The following is a 14,402-nucleotide window of genomic DNA, read 5'->3' as shown; positions in this document are numbered from 1 at the left end:
CTGGTCTTGTATTCTCCTCTTCCCTTGGTTTTACACCCAACCTGTGGGCTCATTCTACTTTGATTTCCCCCGCTAATTCCAGTAGTTTAGGATTTTTATTCTTTTACATCACTGCTCTCAAAATGTTTGCAGAATAGGATTCTGGAATTCCAATTATTAGTATACTGTTCCTTCTAGAACGATTTTCTAAATCTGAGAGTTTCTCACAATGTTCCATTCTCTTTTTTTAGCTCTGAAACTGAGCCATGAAGCTCTGCCCTCTCATCCTCCATTGCAGAAACTCTATATACAAATTGGTCTATCTGGTCAGTATGCTTCTGAATGTCCTCTCCCACTGTTTTTAATAACTGTTCTACAGCCTTGTCCACTGACTCTCATCAAATGTTGTCACTGCCCTTGCTATCTCCTTAATATTCGTTGGCAAGATGTCAAAATGTGACTTGTCCACTGTAGAATGGTTAAGCCTTACACTTTTGTTCGGCGATTTGTCTAGAACTTTTAGTCCCTTGGTGAATTCTCTTCTTATTTGTTGTTGATTTTTTAAATTAGTTTTAGGGGCCATTTTTCGTGGATCAAGACCTTTCTGCTTCTCGTGTCTTTTACCCAATTCTTTTTACCAAACGTTCAATCGTCTGGAGCTCATATAGAGTATGTAATAATTAAAACATTTCAGAGATTCTCTGCTCCTTATATCCTGAATATCACGTATACAAGTTAGGGCCTGTTCACATCACTGTTCGCTTTCCGTTCCAGGGTTCCGTCTGAATTTTTCATCGGGTGAACCCCGCAACGGAAAGTGAAACCACAGCTTCCGTTTCAGTCACCATTGATATCAATGGTGACTGAAACATTGCTAATGGTTTCTGTTCGTCGCCGTTCTGGCAGGTTTCCGTTTTAACGGCTGAATCAATAGCGCAGTCGACTGCGCTATTGATTCCATCAGAATACCAGAAACCTGCCAGAATGGTAAGAACGGAAACCATTAGCAATGTTTACGTCACCATTGATATCAATGGTGACGGAAACGGAAGCTGTGTTTTAGTTTCACTTTCCGTTGCGGGGTTCACCCGACGGAAACCTCCGACAGAACCCCGGAACGGAAAGCAAATGCTGATGTGAACAGGCCCTTAGACAAATAGTTCTGTCCCCAGAAAGGATATGTCACAGAAATACAATGAGATTCACTGCTGTCCAGTGCAAGCTGTTGCACACTTTAGGTAGCTAAAGAATTTAATGCATGTATTAACTTCGGGATGTATTTCGTCATCTGTAGCATCCAATCACTGAGATGAAAAGATCACTATTGCACACTGCTACCGGCTATTGCGGACCATTGCAGACTATGCGCATAAAAGACTTCATGCCGAAAAATAACCTTCCTGCAAATTCAATGTACGTTTGTCCCAGGTTTTATCCCAAGTATTCAGCCAACCGTTTCCTAATCATAGCATATATAGAATATCAAGTGGCTTTTTTTAAGGTTTAACAACCTATCCCTCATAAGCAGTCAAGTTAAAATTTCAGGGCACTCCAGAGCTCCTAAGAGCATTTGCACAAACTCAGCCCCTAAAATGGATTAATCCCCCAGCTACAGGGAGGCCAGATGTAATATCATAGGTGGGGCAACACAGATGGAGCAGTACAGTGCAGGTGGAGCAGCATAGAGACAATAGCACAGTAGCGGCAGTATCACAGCAGGCCAGCCAAGACATCTGCAATGCCACAACAGACCAGCACCTCATACATTTAAAGAAGGAATAAAACAAATTCAGGGTCAGGGCGGTGAATCTTGCTCAAGTTTACCACACACTCCAGGTGTTAGGGATCTGCCAGGTACTTCATCTAGCTATACTCCTGGGATTAATCAATCCACACCTGAGGCCAGACCTGTTCGACTGACACCATCTCCCACCAACCAGGGTGGCAGGCTCAGGAGTGGGAGAGCCTATCGCGGCCTGGTCTCTCGGAGTTAGCTCCGCCCCCTGCCCTTTATTACCTGCCCTGTGCTCTCCCTCAGTGCTTGTAATTCTTTTGGATTCCTGGCCCCACTGCTGCTTGCTCCAGCCTGCTTCTGCCGTGCTGCAGTTCTGCTTGACCTGCTTGCTTGCCCTGGCTTGCTTCTGTCTCCGTGCCCGCTCGGGTGTACTCACTTCGTCCTGGTCCTGACTGTTCGTTCGCCGCCCCGTTTCCTCGTGGCGTTCCGTGGCTACTGCCCCTTCCCTTGCGTGTTCCCCGTTTGTCTTCCAGTGCACTTAGCCAGCGTAGGGACCGCCGCCCAGTTGTACCTCGTCGCCTAGGGCGGGTCGTTGCAAGTAGGCAGGGACAGGGCGGTGGGTAGATTAGGGCTCACTTTCCCTTCACCTCCTTCCTGCCATTACATAATTACAAGCCCTTACCTAGTCTACCCTTTCTCCTACGCTGACGCTATCATGGACCCCCTTGAGACCCTGACCCAGCAGATGCAGGGCCTCTCCCTACAGGTCCAGGCCCTGGCCCAAAGGGTCAATCAGGGTGACGCTGCTTTAGTAGTACCCCTCACCTCACCTCTAGAACCCGACCTCAAGTTACCTGACCGGTTTTCAGGGGACCGTAAGACGTTTCTCTCCTTCCGGGAGAGTTGCAGACTGTATTTCCGCCTAAAGCCCCACTCCTCAGGTTCCGAGAACCAGCGGGTGGGTATCATCATATCCCGACTCCAGGAAGGGCCCCAAGAGTGGGCCTTCTCCTTGGCTCCTGACGCCCCTGAACTTTCCTCTGTTGATCGTTTTTTCTCTGCCCTCGGACTCATTTACGACGAGACTGACAGGACTGCTTTAGCCGAGAGTCAGCTGGTGACCTTACGTCAGGGTAGGAGACCGGTTGAGGAATACTGTTCTGATTTTAGGAAGTGGTGCGTAGCTTCTCAGTGGAACGATCCGGCCCTAAGGTGCCAGTTTAGGTTAGGATTATCTGACGCCCTGAAGGATCTGCTGGTTAGCTACCCCTCGCCTGACTCCCTTGACCAGGTTATGGCCCTAGCAGTACGACTTGACCGACGTCTCAGGGAACGTCAACTTGAACGCTTCAGTGTGCTCCCCTCTGACTTTTCTGCGATTCCCCCCGAGGTCCCGTCTCCTCGCCCCTCCACGGAGGACTCGGAGGTACCTATGCAACTCGGGGCCTCCATGTCCCCTCGACAACGTAGGGAGTTTCGCAGAATGAATGGTCTCTGCTTCTACTGTGGGGACGACAAGCATCTACTGAACACCTGTCCCAGGCGCAAGAATAAGAAGCCGGAAAACTTCCGCGCCTAAGTGATCATCGGGGAGGTCACTTGGGCGCACAGGTATTTCCCGTTAATGTGAAACGCAATAAAATTTTGCTTCCCTTTCAGGTCTCGTTTGCTGGCCGGTCTGCCACGGGCAGTGCTTTCGTGGATTCTGGCTCATCTGCTAATATCATGTCTGTGGAATTTGCTATGTCTCTAAAGATGCCTTGTATTGATTTACCTTATCCTATCCCTGTAGTAGGAATCGACTCCACTCCTCTTGCTAATGGTTATTTTACTCAGCATACTCCTGTTTTTGAACTCCTGGTTGGCTCCATGCATTTGGAGCAGTGCTCTGTACTGGTGATGCAGGGATTATCGTCTGATCTGGTATTAGGTCTTCCCTGGTTGCAGTTGCATAATCCCACGTTTGATTGGAATACTGGGGATCTCACCAAATGGGGTAATGAATGTCTTATGTCATGTCTTTCTGTTAACTCTATTTCTCCCCGGGAGGAGGTAAACACGCTTCCTGAGTTTGTTCAGGACTTCGCCGATGTGTTTTCCAAGGAGGCCTCTGAGGTGTTGCCCCCCCATAGAGATTACGATTGCGCCATCGATTTGGTGCCTGGTGCCAAGCTTCCTAAGGGTAGGATATTTAATCTTTCATGTCCTGAACGTGAAGCGATGAGGGTATATATCCAAGAATGCCTGGCCAAGGGTTTCATTCGCCCCTCGACTTCTCCTGTAGGTGCTGGCTTCTTCTTCGTGGGGAAGAAGGATGGTGGTCTTAGGCCGTGCATTGATTATCGTAACCTGAATAAGGTCACCGTAAGGAACCAGTACCCACTTCCTTTGATTCCGGATCTTTTTAATCAGGTTCAGGGAGCCCAGTGGTTTTCTAAGTTCGATCTACGGGGGGCATATAACCTTATCCGCATCAAAGAGGGGGATGAGTGGAAAACTGCGTTCAACACACCCGAGGGTCATTTCGAATACCTGGTCATGCCCTTTGGGTTGTGTAATGCCCCTGCTGTCTTCCAGAATTTTATTAATGAAATCCTGAGAGATTACCTGGGGATATTTCTTGTTGTGTACCTTGATGACATACTGGTGTTTTCCAAGGACTGGTCCTCCCACGTGGAGCATGTCAGGAAGGTGCTCCAGGTCCTTCGGGAGAATAATCTGTTTGCTAAGACTGAAAAATGTGTCTTTGGGGTACAGGAGATACCATTTTTAGGGCAAATCCTCACGAATTCCGCATGGATCCTGCCAAGGTTCAAGCTGTGGCGGAATGGGTCCAACCTGCCTCCCTTAAGGCGTTACAGTGTTTTTTAGGGTTCGCCAACTATTACAGGAGATTTATTGCCAACTTCTCGGTCGTCGCTAAGCCTCTTACGGACCTCACCCGCAAGGGTGCCGATGTCCTCCATTGGCCCCCTGAGGCCGTCCAGGCCTTTGAGACTCTCAAGAAGTGCTTTATCTCGGCCCCCGTGCTGATTCAGCCCAACCAAGAGGAGCCATTTATTGTGGAGGTTGACGCTTCCGAGGTGGGAGTGAGGGCCGTCTTGTCCCAGGGTACCAGCTCCCTCACCCATCTCCGCCCCTGTGCTTACTTCTCTAGGAAGTTTTCGCCCACGGAGAGTAATTATGATATTGGCAACCGCGAACTTCTAGCCATTAAATGGGCTTTTGAAGAGTGGCGGCACTTCCTGGAGGGGGCCAGACACCAGGTAACGGTCCTTACGGATCACAAGAATCTGGTTTTCCTAGAATCGGCCCGGAGGCTTAATCCTAGACAAGCTCGGTGGGCACTATTCTTTACCAGATTTAATTTCTTGGTTACCTATAGGGCTGGGTCCAAGAATATTAAGGCTGACGCTCTGTCACGTAGTTTCATGGCCAATCCTCCTTCCGAGAAGGATCCCACTTGTATTTTACCCCCTGGTATAATCGTCTCTGCCACGGATTCTGATTTAGCTTCTGATATCGCGGCTGATCAGGGTGCAGCTCCCGGGAACGTCCCTGGGGACAAACTGTTTGTTCCCCTGCAATACCGGCTGAGGGTACTCAGGGAAAACCATGACTCCGCTCTATCTGGTCATCCTGGCATCTTGGGCACCAAACACCTCATTACCAGAAACTATTGGTGGCCTGGGTTGCCTAAAGATGTTAGGGCTTACGTCGCCGCTTGTGAGGTTTGCGCTAGGTCCAAAACCCCTAGGTCCCGACCTGCGGGCCTACTACGTTCCTTGCCCATTCCCCAGAGACCTTGGACCCATATCTCCATGGATTTTATCACCGATTTGCCTCCATCTCAGGGCAAGTCGGTGGTGTGGGTGGTAGTCGACCGCTTCAGCAAGATGTGCCACTTTGTGCCCCTTAAGAAGCTACCTAACGCCAAGACGTTAGCTTCTTTGTTCGTGAAACACATCCTGCGTCTCCATGTGGCCCCAGTCAATATCGTTTCTGACAGAGGGGTACAATTTGTTTCCTTATTTTGGAGAGCTTTTTGTAAAAAGTTGGAGATTGATCTGTCCTTCTCCTCCGCCTTCCATCCCGAAACTAATGGCCAAACGGAAAGGACCAACCAATCCCTGGAACAATATTTAAGGTGTTTCATCTCGGACTGTCAATTCGATTGGGTCTCATTCCTTCCCCTTGCTGAATTTTCCCTGAATAACCGGGTCAGTAACTCGTCAGGGGTCTCCCCGTTTTTCTGTAATTTCGGGTTTAACCCAAGGTTCTCCTCCGTCTCCCCTGGTTGTTCCAATAATCCTGAGGTAGAGGAGGTTCATCGGGAACTGTGCACTGTCTGGGCCCAGGTTCAGAAGAACCTAGAGGCGTCCCAGAGCGCACAAAAGATTCAGGCGGATAGTAGACGTTCTGCTAACCCCCGGTTTGTCGTCAGGGATTTGGTCTGGTTGTCGTCCAGGAACTTGCGCCTTAAGGTCCCGTCCAGGAAGTTTGCTCCCCGATTCATTGGACCTTATAAGATCATTGAAGTCCTCAACCCTGTATCCTTCCGTCTGGAGCTCCCCCCATCCTTTCGCATACATGACGTTTTCCATGCCTCCCTCCTTAAACGCTGCTCCCCGTCCTGGTCCCCCTCGAGGATACCTCCTGTTCCCGTTCTCACCCCTGAGGGGGTGGAATTCGAGGTGGCCAAGATTATGGACAGTAGGATGGTCCAGGGCTCCCTCCAGTACCTGGTCCATTGGAAAGGATACGGGCCGGAGGAGAGGACTTGGGTACCTGCCCGTGATGTTCACGCTGGGGTATTGATCAGGAGGTTCCACCTCCTCTTCCCCACTAAACCGGGTCCCCTTAGTAAGGGTCCGGTGGCCCCTCATAAAAGGGGGAGTACTGTTAGGGATCTGCCAGGTACTTCATCTAGCTATACTCCTGGGATTAATCAATCCACACCTGAGGCCAGACCTGTTCGACTGACACCATCTCCCACCAACCAGGGTGGCAGGCTCAGGAGTGGGAGAGCCTATCGCGGCCTGGTCTCTCGGAGTTAGCTCCGCCCCCTGCCCTTTATTACCTGCCCTGTGCTCTCCCTCAGTGCTTGTAATTCTTTTGGATTCCTGGCCCCACTGCTGCTTGCTCCAGCCTGCTTCTGCCGTGCTCCTGCCTTGCTGCAGTTCTGCTTGACCTGCTTGCTTGCCCTGGCTTGCTTCTGTCTCCGTGCCCGCTCGGGTGTACTCACTTCGTCCTGGTCCTGACTGTTCGTTCGCCGCCCCGTTTCCTCGTGGCGTTCCGTGGCTACTGCCCCTTCCCTTGCGTGTTCCCCGTTTGTCTTCCAGTGCACTTAGCCAGCGTAGGGACCGCCGCCCAGTTGTACCTCGTCGCCTAGGGCGGGTCGTTGCAAGTAGGCAGGGACAGGGCGGTGGGTAGATTAGGGCTCACTTTCCCTTCACCTCCTTCCTGCCATTACACCAGGGCTCACCCCAAGATCTTCAGCAGTGGCCTCTGGAGGATATCAGTGAACAGCATCGGCAGTGTTCAGCATGGAAGAGAGTATCGCGGGGAGAGCACAGCCACGCGTGCGTGCGGACGTTCCTACATCATCATGCCACAGCCCTTAATGGGCAGAAGGGACATGTAAAAACATCCCCCTTTTAAAGCAACCAGTCTGCTCTTCTACTTCAATCAGCATGACAGAGATATCATCTGCCTTGTCCTTGTTACCACTTTCTCCTGAATGAACGAGAATATTACTAAAATTGTTAGCAGGTCATTTTGTGGCAGGGATGTAATGCAGTGGAAATGGGGTTTTTGTGATTAAGTTAATTTTCATGACAAGGAATTATTTTGCAATTAATTACAATTCATCTGATCACTCTTCATAACAATTGCTGCTATAAAAACTGAAGCAGCATACTTATAAAAACCAAACTTTGTATAAATCTCAAAACTTTTGACCAGGACTATACAGCTGACACCCACTGGTGATGGTGCAGACTCCCCGTCATACATGTACAGCGGTTTGTGGAAATGCTTTTCCAACATTGCTGTATCTACGCGGCAGATATCGGCAAAAGTTAAAGGACATTTAAATGAATCTACCAAAGTGACAAATTGGATTAAAAAAACATAAAAAATGGGGCTGTGTTCACAAGGCCATAATTGGCTGCATAGCCAAGTGGTTATTGTCTATGAATAAACTGGGGAGTTAAAAAAAAAAAAATCTTTGTTTGCTCCTACAGCTTTTTCCACATTCCAAACAAGAATACAGGTTGTTTATGCTAATTTTCTGCTGCATTTAAAAATGTTATTTCCATGTAAATCTTTTTCCATACATAGAACAAAATTACTTCTCACCTCTGGGAGTTCTCATGTTTAGCAAGACTTGATTTTCACAAAAAGCATTTCCCACATTCTGAAAATTAATCTGGCTTCTCTCCCGTGTGACTTCTCACATGTGTAACAAGATGGGATTTATATGTAAAACATTTCCCACATTCTGAACATGAATACGGCTTCTCTCCTGTGTGAGTACTCTTATGTTTAACAAGACTTGATTTAGTTGTAAAACATCTCCCACATTCTGAACATAAATACGGCTTCTCTCCTGTGTGAATTCTCTCATGTGCAACAAGACTTGATTTATGTGTAAACCATTTCCCACATTCTGGACATGAATATGGCTTCTCTCCTGTGTGAATTCTCTCATGTGCAACAAGATGGGATTTATATGTAAAACATTTCCCACATTCTGAACATGAATATGGCTTCTCCCGTGTGTGAATTCTCTCATGTGTAACAAGAGTTGTTTCATCTGTAAAACATTTCCCACATTCTGCACATGAATATGGCTTCTGCTGTGTGTGAATTCTCTCATGTTCAACAAGAGTTGATTTTTCTGTAAACCATTTCCCACATTCTGAACATGAATATTGTTTCACTACTGTATGACTTCTCTCATGTGTGAAAAGATTTGATTTTTCTGCAAAACATTTCCCACATTCTGAACATGAATATGGCTTCTCCCCTGTGTGAGTTCTATGATGCTTAATAAGACGTGATTTTTCTGTAAAACATTTCCCACATTCTGAACATGAATATGGCTTCTCTTCCGTGTGACTTCTCTGATGTATAACAAAATTAGTTTTTTCTGTAAAGCACTTTCCACATTCGGAACAGGAGTATGGCTTCTCCTCTGTGTGAATTCTTCGGATGGTAAAAAGACCTGAGCTTTTTGTGAACTGTTTACCATATTGAAACCTTTTACCCTCTTTCTGAGCTGTACTTGTGGTAGCAATCTGGGATTGGTCAGGAGAAGGTTCCTCATGAATAGTGGAATTATATGATAGTTCTGTACTGTGAAGTGCTGGATGTACATTGAGGGTAATGGGGAATTCTTCTGAAGACTGCTGCACAATATCTTTAACTTCTACTTTATAATTTAGCGGTAACATGAATTTTCCCTCAGAGTTCTTACTCAGATTTTCTGTTAGGATTAAAAACAAACAGTTTTGTAATTATTTTTTTTAAAACAACAATATAGACAAATTTATAACATTCATATTCGGCTGAAAACACACACGTTTTGATGGGGTTTTTGATGAAGTTTGAGCTGCAGTTTCCTTAGCCAAAGAAAGGAATGGATAAAGCAGGAAGAAAAAATATAAGCCATTCCTTTTAAATCCCTGCCTGGCATTGGCTAAAACAAACTGCTCCAAGAACTGCCACAAAAACACATGTGTGATTCCAGCCTTATAACACTTTAAAATACATAAATTACAAAGTCCAGGATTTTGGTTTGCGCCCAGTCCCCACTTTTATTACATAAACATTTGAAAATCATAACATTGTCTGACAATCCCGCCTGTCCTCTGCCAACACAGTTCTGCAACAAATCTGCTGTCGTGTGAATTCACCCTTAGTCCTCCTTTACACAATTTTATTTTCCACATTTTTTGTCTTGAACATCATGCGTTGTTTACAAGCGTTTGTAATTCATACATTAGAAACATGCACCTTTTGTTCTGCCATTATTTATGTCCTAAAGAGAAGCCTATGAGAAAACACCAGAAAAAAAAAAAATAAGCCAGAGCATGCTGCATTTTATTGTAAATGCCACGAACGCCAAAAATACTGCACCAAAGAGCCAGCAACAAAAATGCATTGTCTATTTTATATTTCAATATAGACTGTTAGGCTGGGTTCACACGACCTATTTTCAGGTGTAATGGAGGCGTTTTTTGCCTCGAATTACGCCTGAAAACACCAAAAACGGGCGAAAAAACGCCGCAAAAAATGTGTGTTGCTCAAAAAACGGCTGAAAATCAGGTTTTCCCTTGAAAACAGCTCCGTATTTTCAGACGTTTTTGGCTCCGCTTGTGAACATACCCTAAGGTAACATATGGCTGCAGCGGTTTTGGGCAAAAAAAAAAACAAAAAGGAAGGAAAAATTCCACGAAAAAACGTTCTGAGTGTGAAACCACCCCCACAGCGTCAAGGCTGGAGGTGTCACAGCAAGCCCCTATCAGTATTGATTGCGGTGTTTAAGTGGTTAAACTGAGTTTTCTCAGATCCCGGCTGTTCGTGCAGATGTTAATCGCAGCTGGTGCCCCCCAAAATCTGATGCTAAGCCTAGTCAATGACCGGATCCATGGAACACCTTGTAGAGAACTTCTATATGCAGTCACAGCTCCCTCAGGTCCTGCACTATGTATAACACATTGTCTGACGTGTTACTGTAATGTAGAACTGAGGCCTTATTCACACGAACATATAATACGTCCATGTTACGTGCGTGGAAATCACGCGCGTCGCACGGACCTATGTTAGTGAATGGGGCTGTTCAGACTGTCAGTGAATTTCATGCAGCGTAAGTGTGCTGCGTGAAACTCGCGACATGTCTTATATTCGGTACACGGAAGCACTTCCGGGTGCCGCGCATGATTCGCGCAACAGTAGTAAAATAAATGAATGAAAACGGTTTGTAAACATAAAAACAGATAGTCATAATGATGGCGGCTGCGCGAAAATCACGCAGCCACGCACCATATGCTGATGACACAGACCTTTTGCACGCGTAAAACGGACACGTCCGTGTGAATAAGGCCTGAGGAGGAACCTCACCTTAACAATCCTTCCAATTCACTTGCTAAATTCATTATTACTGACCTGTGGTAACACATCCTGGAATTTCATCCTCCACTTCACTCTTACACGGTTGATCGCCCCTCACCTGCTCTTCTTCTTCATCCTCCGCTTTAATATTAGTCAGATCTTCCTCCTGATTTCACATATGTAACACTTCAGTACAATACAGCAGAGGATGTGAAGAATCTAACAAATCAACATAAGAAACCCCCAAAATCTATGACCACATCTATGACCTCAGGACCAAAAAGCTCCACACCCCCCTATATAGATCTGGTATAGGGCTCAGCTTCATCTACCTGATGATTCTCTGGGACATTGGGATTTTCCTCTGGACAGTCTTGGGAATACAGAGGACTGGGACATCTCTCTGGTGGATTTCTCCTACTGGATCCATCTGTAGGAAACACACAGATCTGTCTATATATCAGACACTTCTCTCTACACCTTACATTCTAGGTTTATTGATCAGAGCAGAATCTACAAAGTTGTGCTTCTCACCACCTGTGTCACGGTCCCAGTGCTTTGTAAGCTGCAGGCCTATTGTGGCCTACCTGAGTGAATGGCGGGGAGCTGGCGGTTTTCTGCTCTGCCATAGTATTCAATTGTTGCATGCTCGATCACCGCTCCTTGAGTTCTCCACACTGCGGTTGAGTATTGACGAGGACGAGGGGCTCAAGACCCTCGTACTCACGAACGTGGTGTCCCAGCGCGCAGACAATTATTACCTATTTTATGAATAGGTGATGATTCTGGGAATACCAATTTAAGAAGAATTAAGGGTCTCGAATTATGCACTAACTATATTTTTATTTTGGATATTTAATTAAAGTCTCAAATATAGAAAGAATTTAGGACATTTATTCAATTATTTATTTTAAAGTTTAAAGGGAACCTGTCACCAGCATTTCACCTATTATACCAGCAATACCTGGTGGTAGTGGGTGAAAAATTATTTCTATAGAACCTATAATTGTCTTCTTAGTCGGCTCTGTAGCTTTAGTATTCCGTTTTTTAGTGTTCCCGCACCGTATGCTAATGAGCATAAAAGAGTCAAATCTTCGTTTGAAAAAAAGAGTCAAATCTTCATTCCTCAAGTCTTTCCGAGTTTACCCCGCCTCCTTACTTTTGATTGACAGCTCCTCGCCTCCCCCAGCACACAAAATCCCGCGCTTGTGCATTGATGTCCTCCTCTGGTGTGTGCGCACAAAGGGACACCGGATTATTACGATAAAAGGCGCAAAATGTTTGCAGACTGTTATTTACAGTCGGAGGAGGAGTTTAGGAGAGGGGATAACGCCAATGAACTTTTGATAGCAGCAGCCAGTGACGGATATGTAAAGTTCAACAGGTGAAATGCTGGTGACAGGTTCCCTTTAATGTCAATGTTAGGGGCTAAAGCAGCTCTCTGCTCTGACTAAGGCCAGATTCACACAAGCGTGTGCGTTTTGCGCGAACAAAAGGCACTTAACAGCTCCGTGTGTCATCAGCATATGATGCGCGGCTGCGTGAGTTTCGCGCAGCCGCCATCATTAGGACACTCTGTTTGTATGTTTGTAAACAGAAAAGCACGTGGTGCTTTTCTATTTTCATTCATACTTTTTACTGCTGTTGCGCGAGTCACGCGCGTCCCACGGAAGTGCTTCCGTGTGGTGCGCGTGATTTTCACGCACCCATTGACTTCAATGGGTGAGTGATGCGTGAAAAACACACAAAGAACGGACATGTCGTGAGTTTTACGCAGCGGACTCATGCTGCGCAACAATCACTGACTGTCTGCACGGCCCCATAGACTAACATAGGTCTGTGCGATGCGCGTGAAAATCACGCCCGTTGCACGGCTGTATTTTATATTCCAAGAGCTATAACTTTATTATTTTTGCGTCGACATAGCCGTATCTTGTTTTTAGCGGGACAAGTTGTATTTTTTAATAGCAACATTTTGGGGTACATAGAATTTATGGATTACATTTTAGTAACTTTGGGGGGGGGGGGAATAGAAAATAACAGCAATTTCGCCACACTTTTTTGCGTCCTAAATTAACGTTTACGGTGTGGTATAAAGAACAATAACTTTATTCAGCGGGTTGTTATGATTGCAACGATACCAAATTTGTATAGTTTTTGTATGTGTTACTACTTTTACACAGTAAAAACACTTTTTTTTCAAAATGATTTGTTTTTGTGTCTCCATATTTGAAGAGCCATAACTTTGTTATTTTTTCGCCGATGCAGTTGTATGAGGGCTTTTTTTTATTTTTTTTGGAACAACCTGTAGTTTTTATTGGTACCATTTTGGAGTAAGCGCGACTTTTTGATCACTTTTTATCAAATTTTTTTAAGGCAGAAAACAGCAATTTTTGCATGATTTTTTATTTTATTTTTTACGACGTTCACCGTGCGGGTTAAATTATGTAATAACTTTACACTAGGGGACTTTACTATGCGATCGTCCGATCGCATTTATAATACACTGCAATACTTCTGTATTGAAATGTATTAGGGTCTGTCCGTGTCCTAGCATGGCCTAGCAGGTATACACTACAGACAGACCTGGGGCCTTTATTAGGCCCCTCGGCTGCCATAGAAAACACCGGCACTGTGCGATCACACGCAGGGTGCCGGTGGGGCGAGAGAGGGAGCTCTCTCTTTCCCTAAATCCACTCAGATGCGGCGCTCTCGCTATTGAGCGCCGCAACTGAGGGGTTAAACGGGTGAGATCGATACTGATATTGATCTCACCCGTTAGAGCAGGGATGCCCTCAGCTAACTCTGGTAGCTGAGGGCAGGAAGGTTTAATGGCTCCCTGCTCTGTTTATATATTCCGATGCAGCGCCGTAAAAAGGCTATTGCATGGGAATAAAGCCGGTTAGTGGCCGCCGTAAAAATACTATGGGGCGGTCACTAATGGGTTAAAGGGTCTACCAGGAGAACGTCTCATCTATGAGCAGAAGAGAAGACTCTAGTATTAGTAGATCTCACACTGAACCTGCAGAACATCTTTCCACACGATTGTCATGTCCGCTGTTCCACATGGTAGAACTTCACACTCAGCTGGAGAGATTATAGGAGAAGCCACTGGTTATATAAGACTATGTTCACACAGACAAGTCACTGTCCCACTCATCTGATTGTGGTTAATAAAAAGTCATACACCTGCTGCACAAACAACAACATTCAGATATATAGAAACTTCTACAACAAATCTATGACTATCCCCTAGTGCAGCACTGCAGCAAAGCGAGGAAGGTGTGATCTACAGTACTACCAGTGACCCTGTGTATTGTGTCTTACAAAGGAACGTGTGATCGGAGATCAGGAATCTCATGTATGTACTGCACATGACAAAATTCAACAACAAATAATAATATATAAATTATATATCTATATCTCACCTTGTGATGTGCGCGGCCGGTAGTCCTCCATCATGACCTCCTCGTACAGATCCTTGTGTCCTTCTAGATACTCCCACTCCTCCATGGAGAAATAGACAGTGACATCCTGACACCTTATAGGAACCTGACACAAACAATGATAC

At 45.8% G+C, this 14,402-nt stretch overlaps 1 protein-coding gene across 1 annotated transcript; it reads right to left on the bottom strand.

Annotated features, from left to right (window-relative positions):
• Positions 1–7,100: 7,100 nt before the first annotated feature.
• LOC142664072 (uncharacterized) lies at positions 7,101–14,379 on the bottom strand. Its single transcript, XM_075842999.1, has 4 exons — positions 14,260–14,379; positions 11,164–11,261; positions 10,886–10,997; positions 7,101–9,203 (listed from the first exon to the last, which is right to left on the bottom strand). The coding sequence occupies exons 1-4, from the start codon at positions 14,342–14,344 to the stop codon at positions 8,140–8,142; spliced, it is 1,359 nt and encodes a 452-aa protein (XP_075699114.1). The 5' UTR covers positions 14,345–14,379; the 3' UTR covers positions 7,101–8,139.
• Positions 14,380–14,402: the final 23 nt, after the last annotated feature.

The sequence above is a fragment of the Rhinoderma darwinii genome, chromosome 1 (genome assembly GCF_050947455.1).
Source record: "Rhinoderma darwinii isolate aRhiDar2 chromosome 1, aRhiDar2.hap1, whole genome shotgun sequence".
NCBI classification, from domain to species: domain Eukaryota; kingdom Metazoa; phylum Chordata; class Amphibia; order Anura; family Rhinodermatidae; genus Rhinoderma; species Rhinoderma darwinii.
This window is presented reverse-complemented; position numbering and strand designations above follow the sequence as displayed.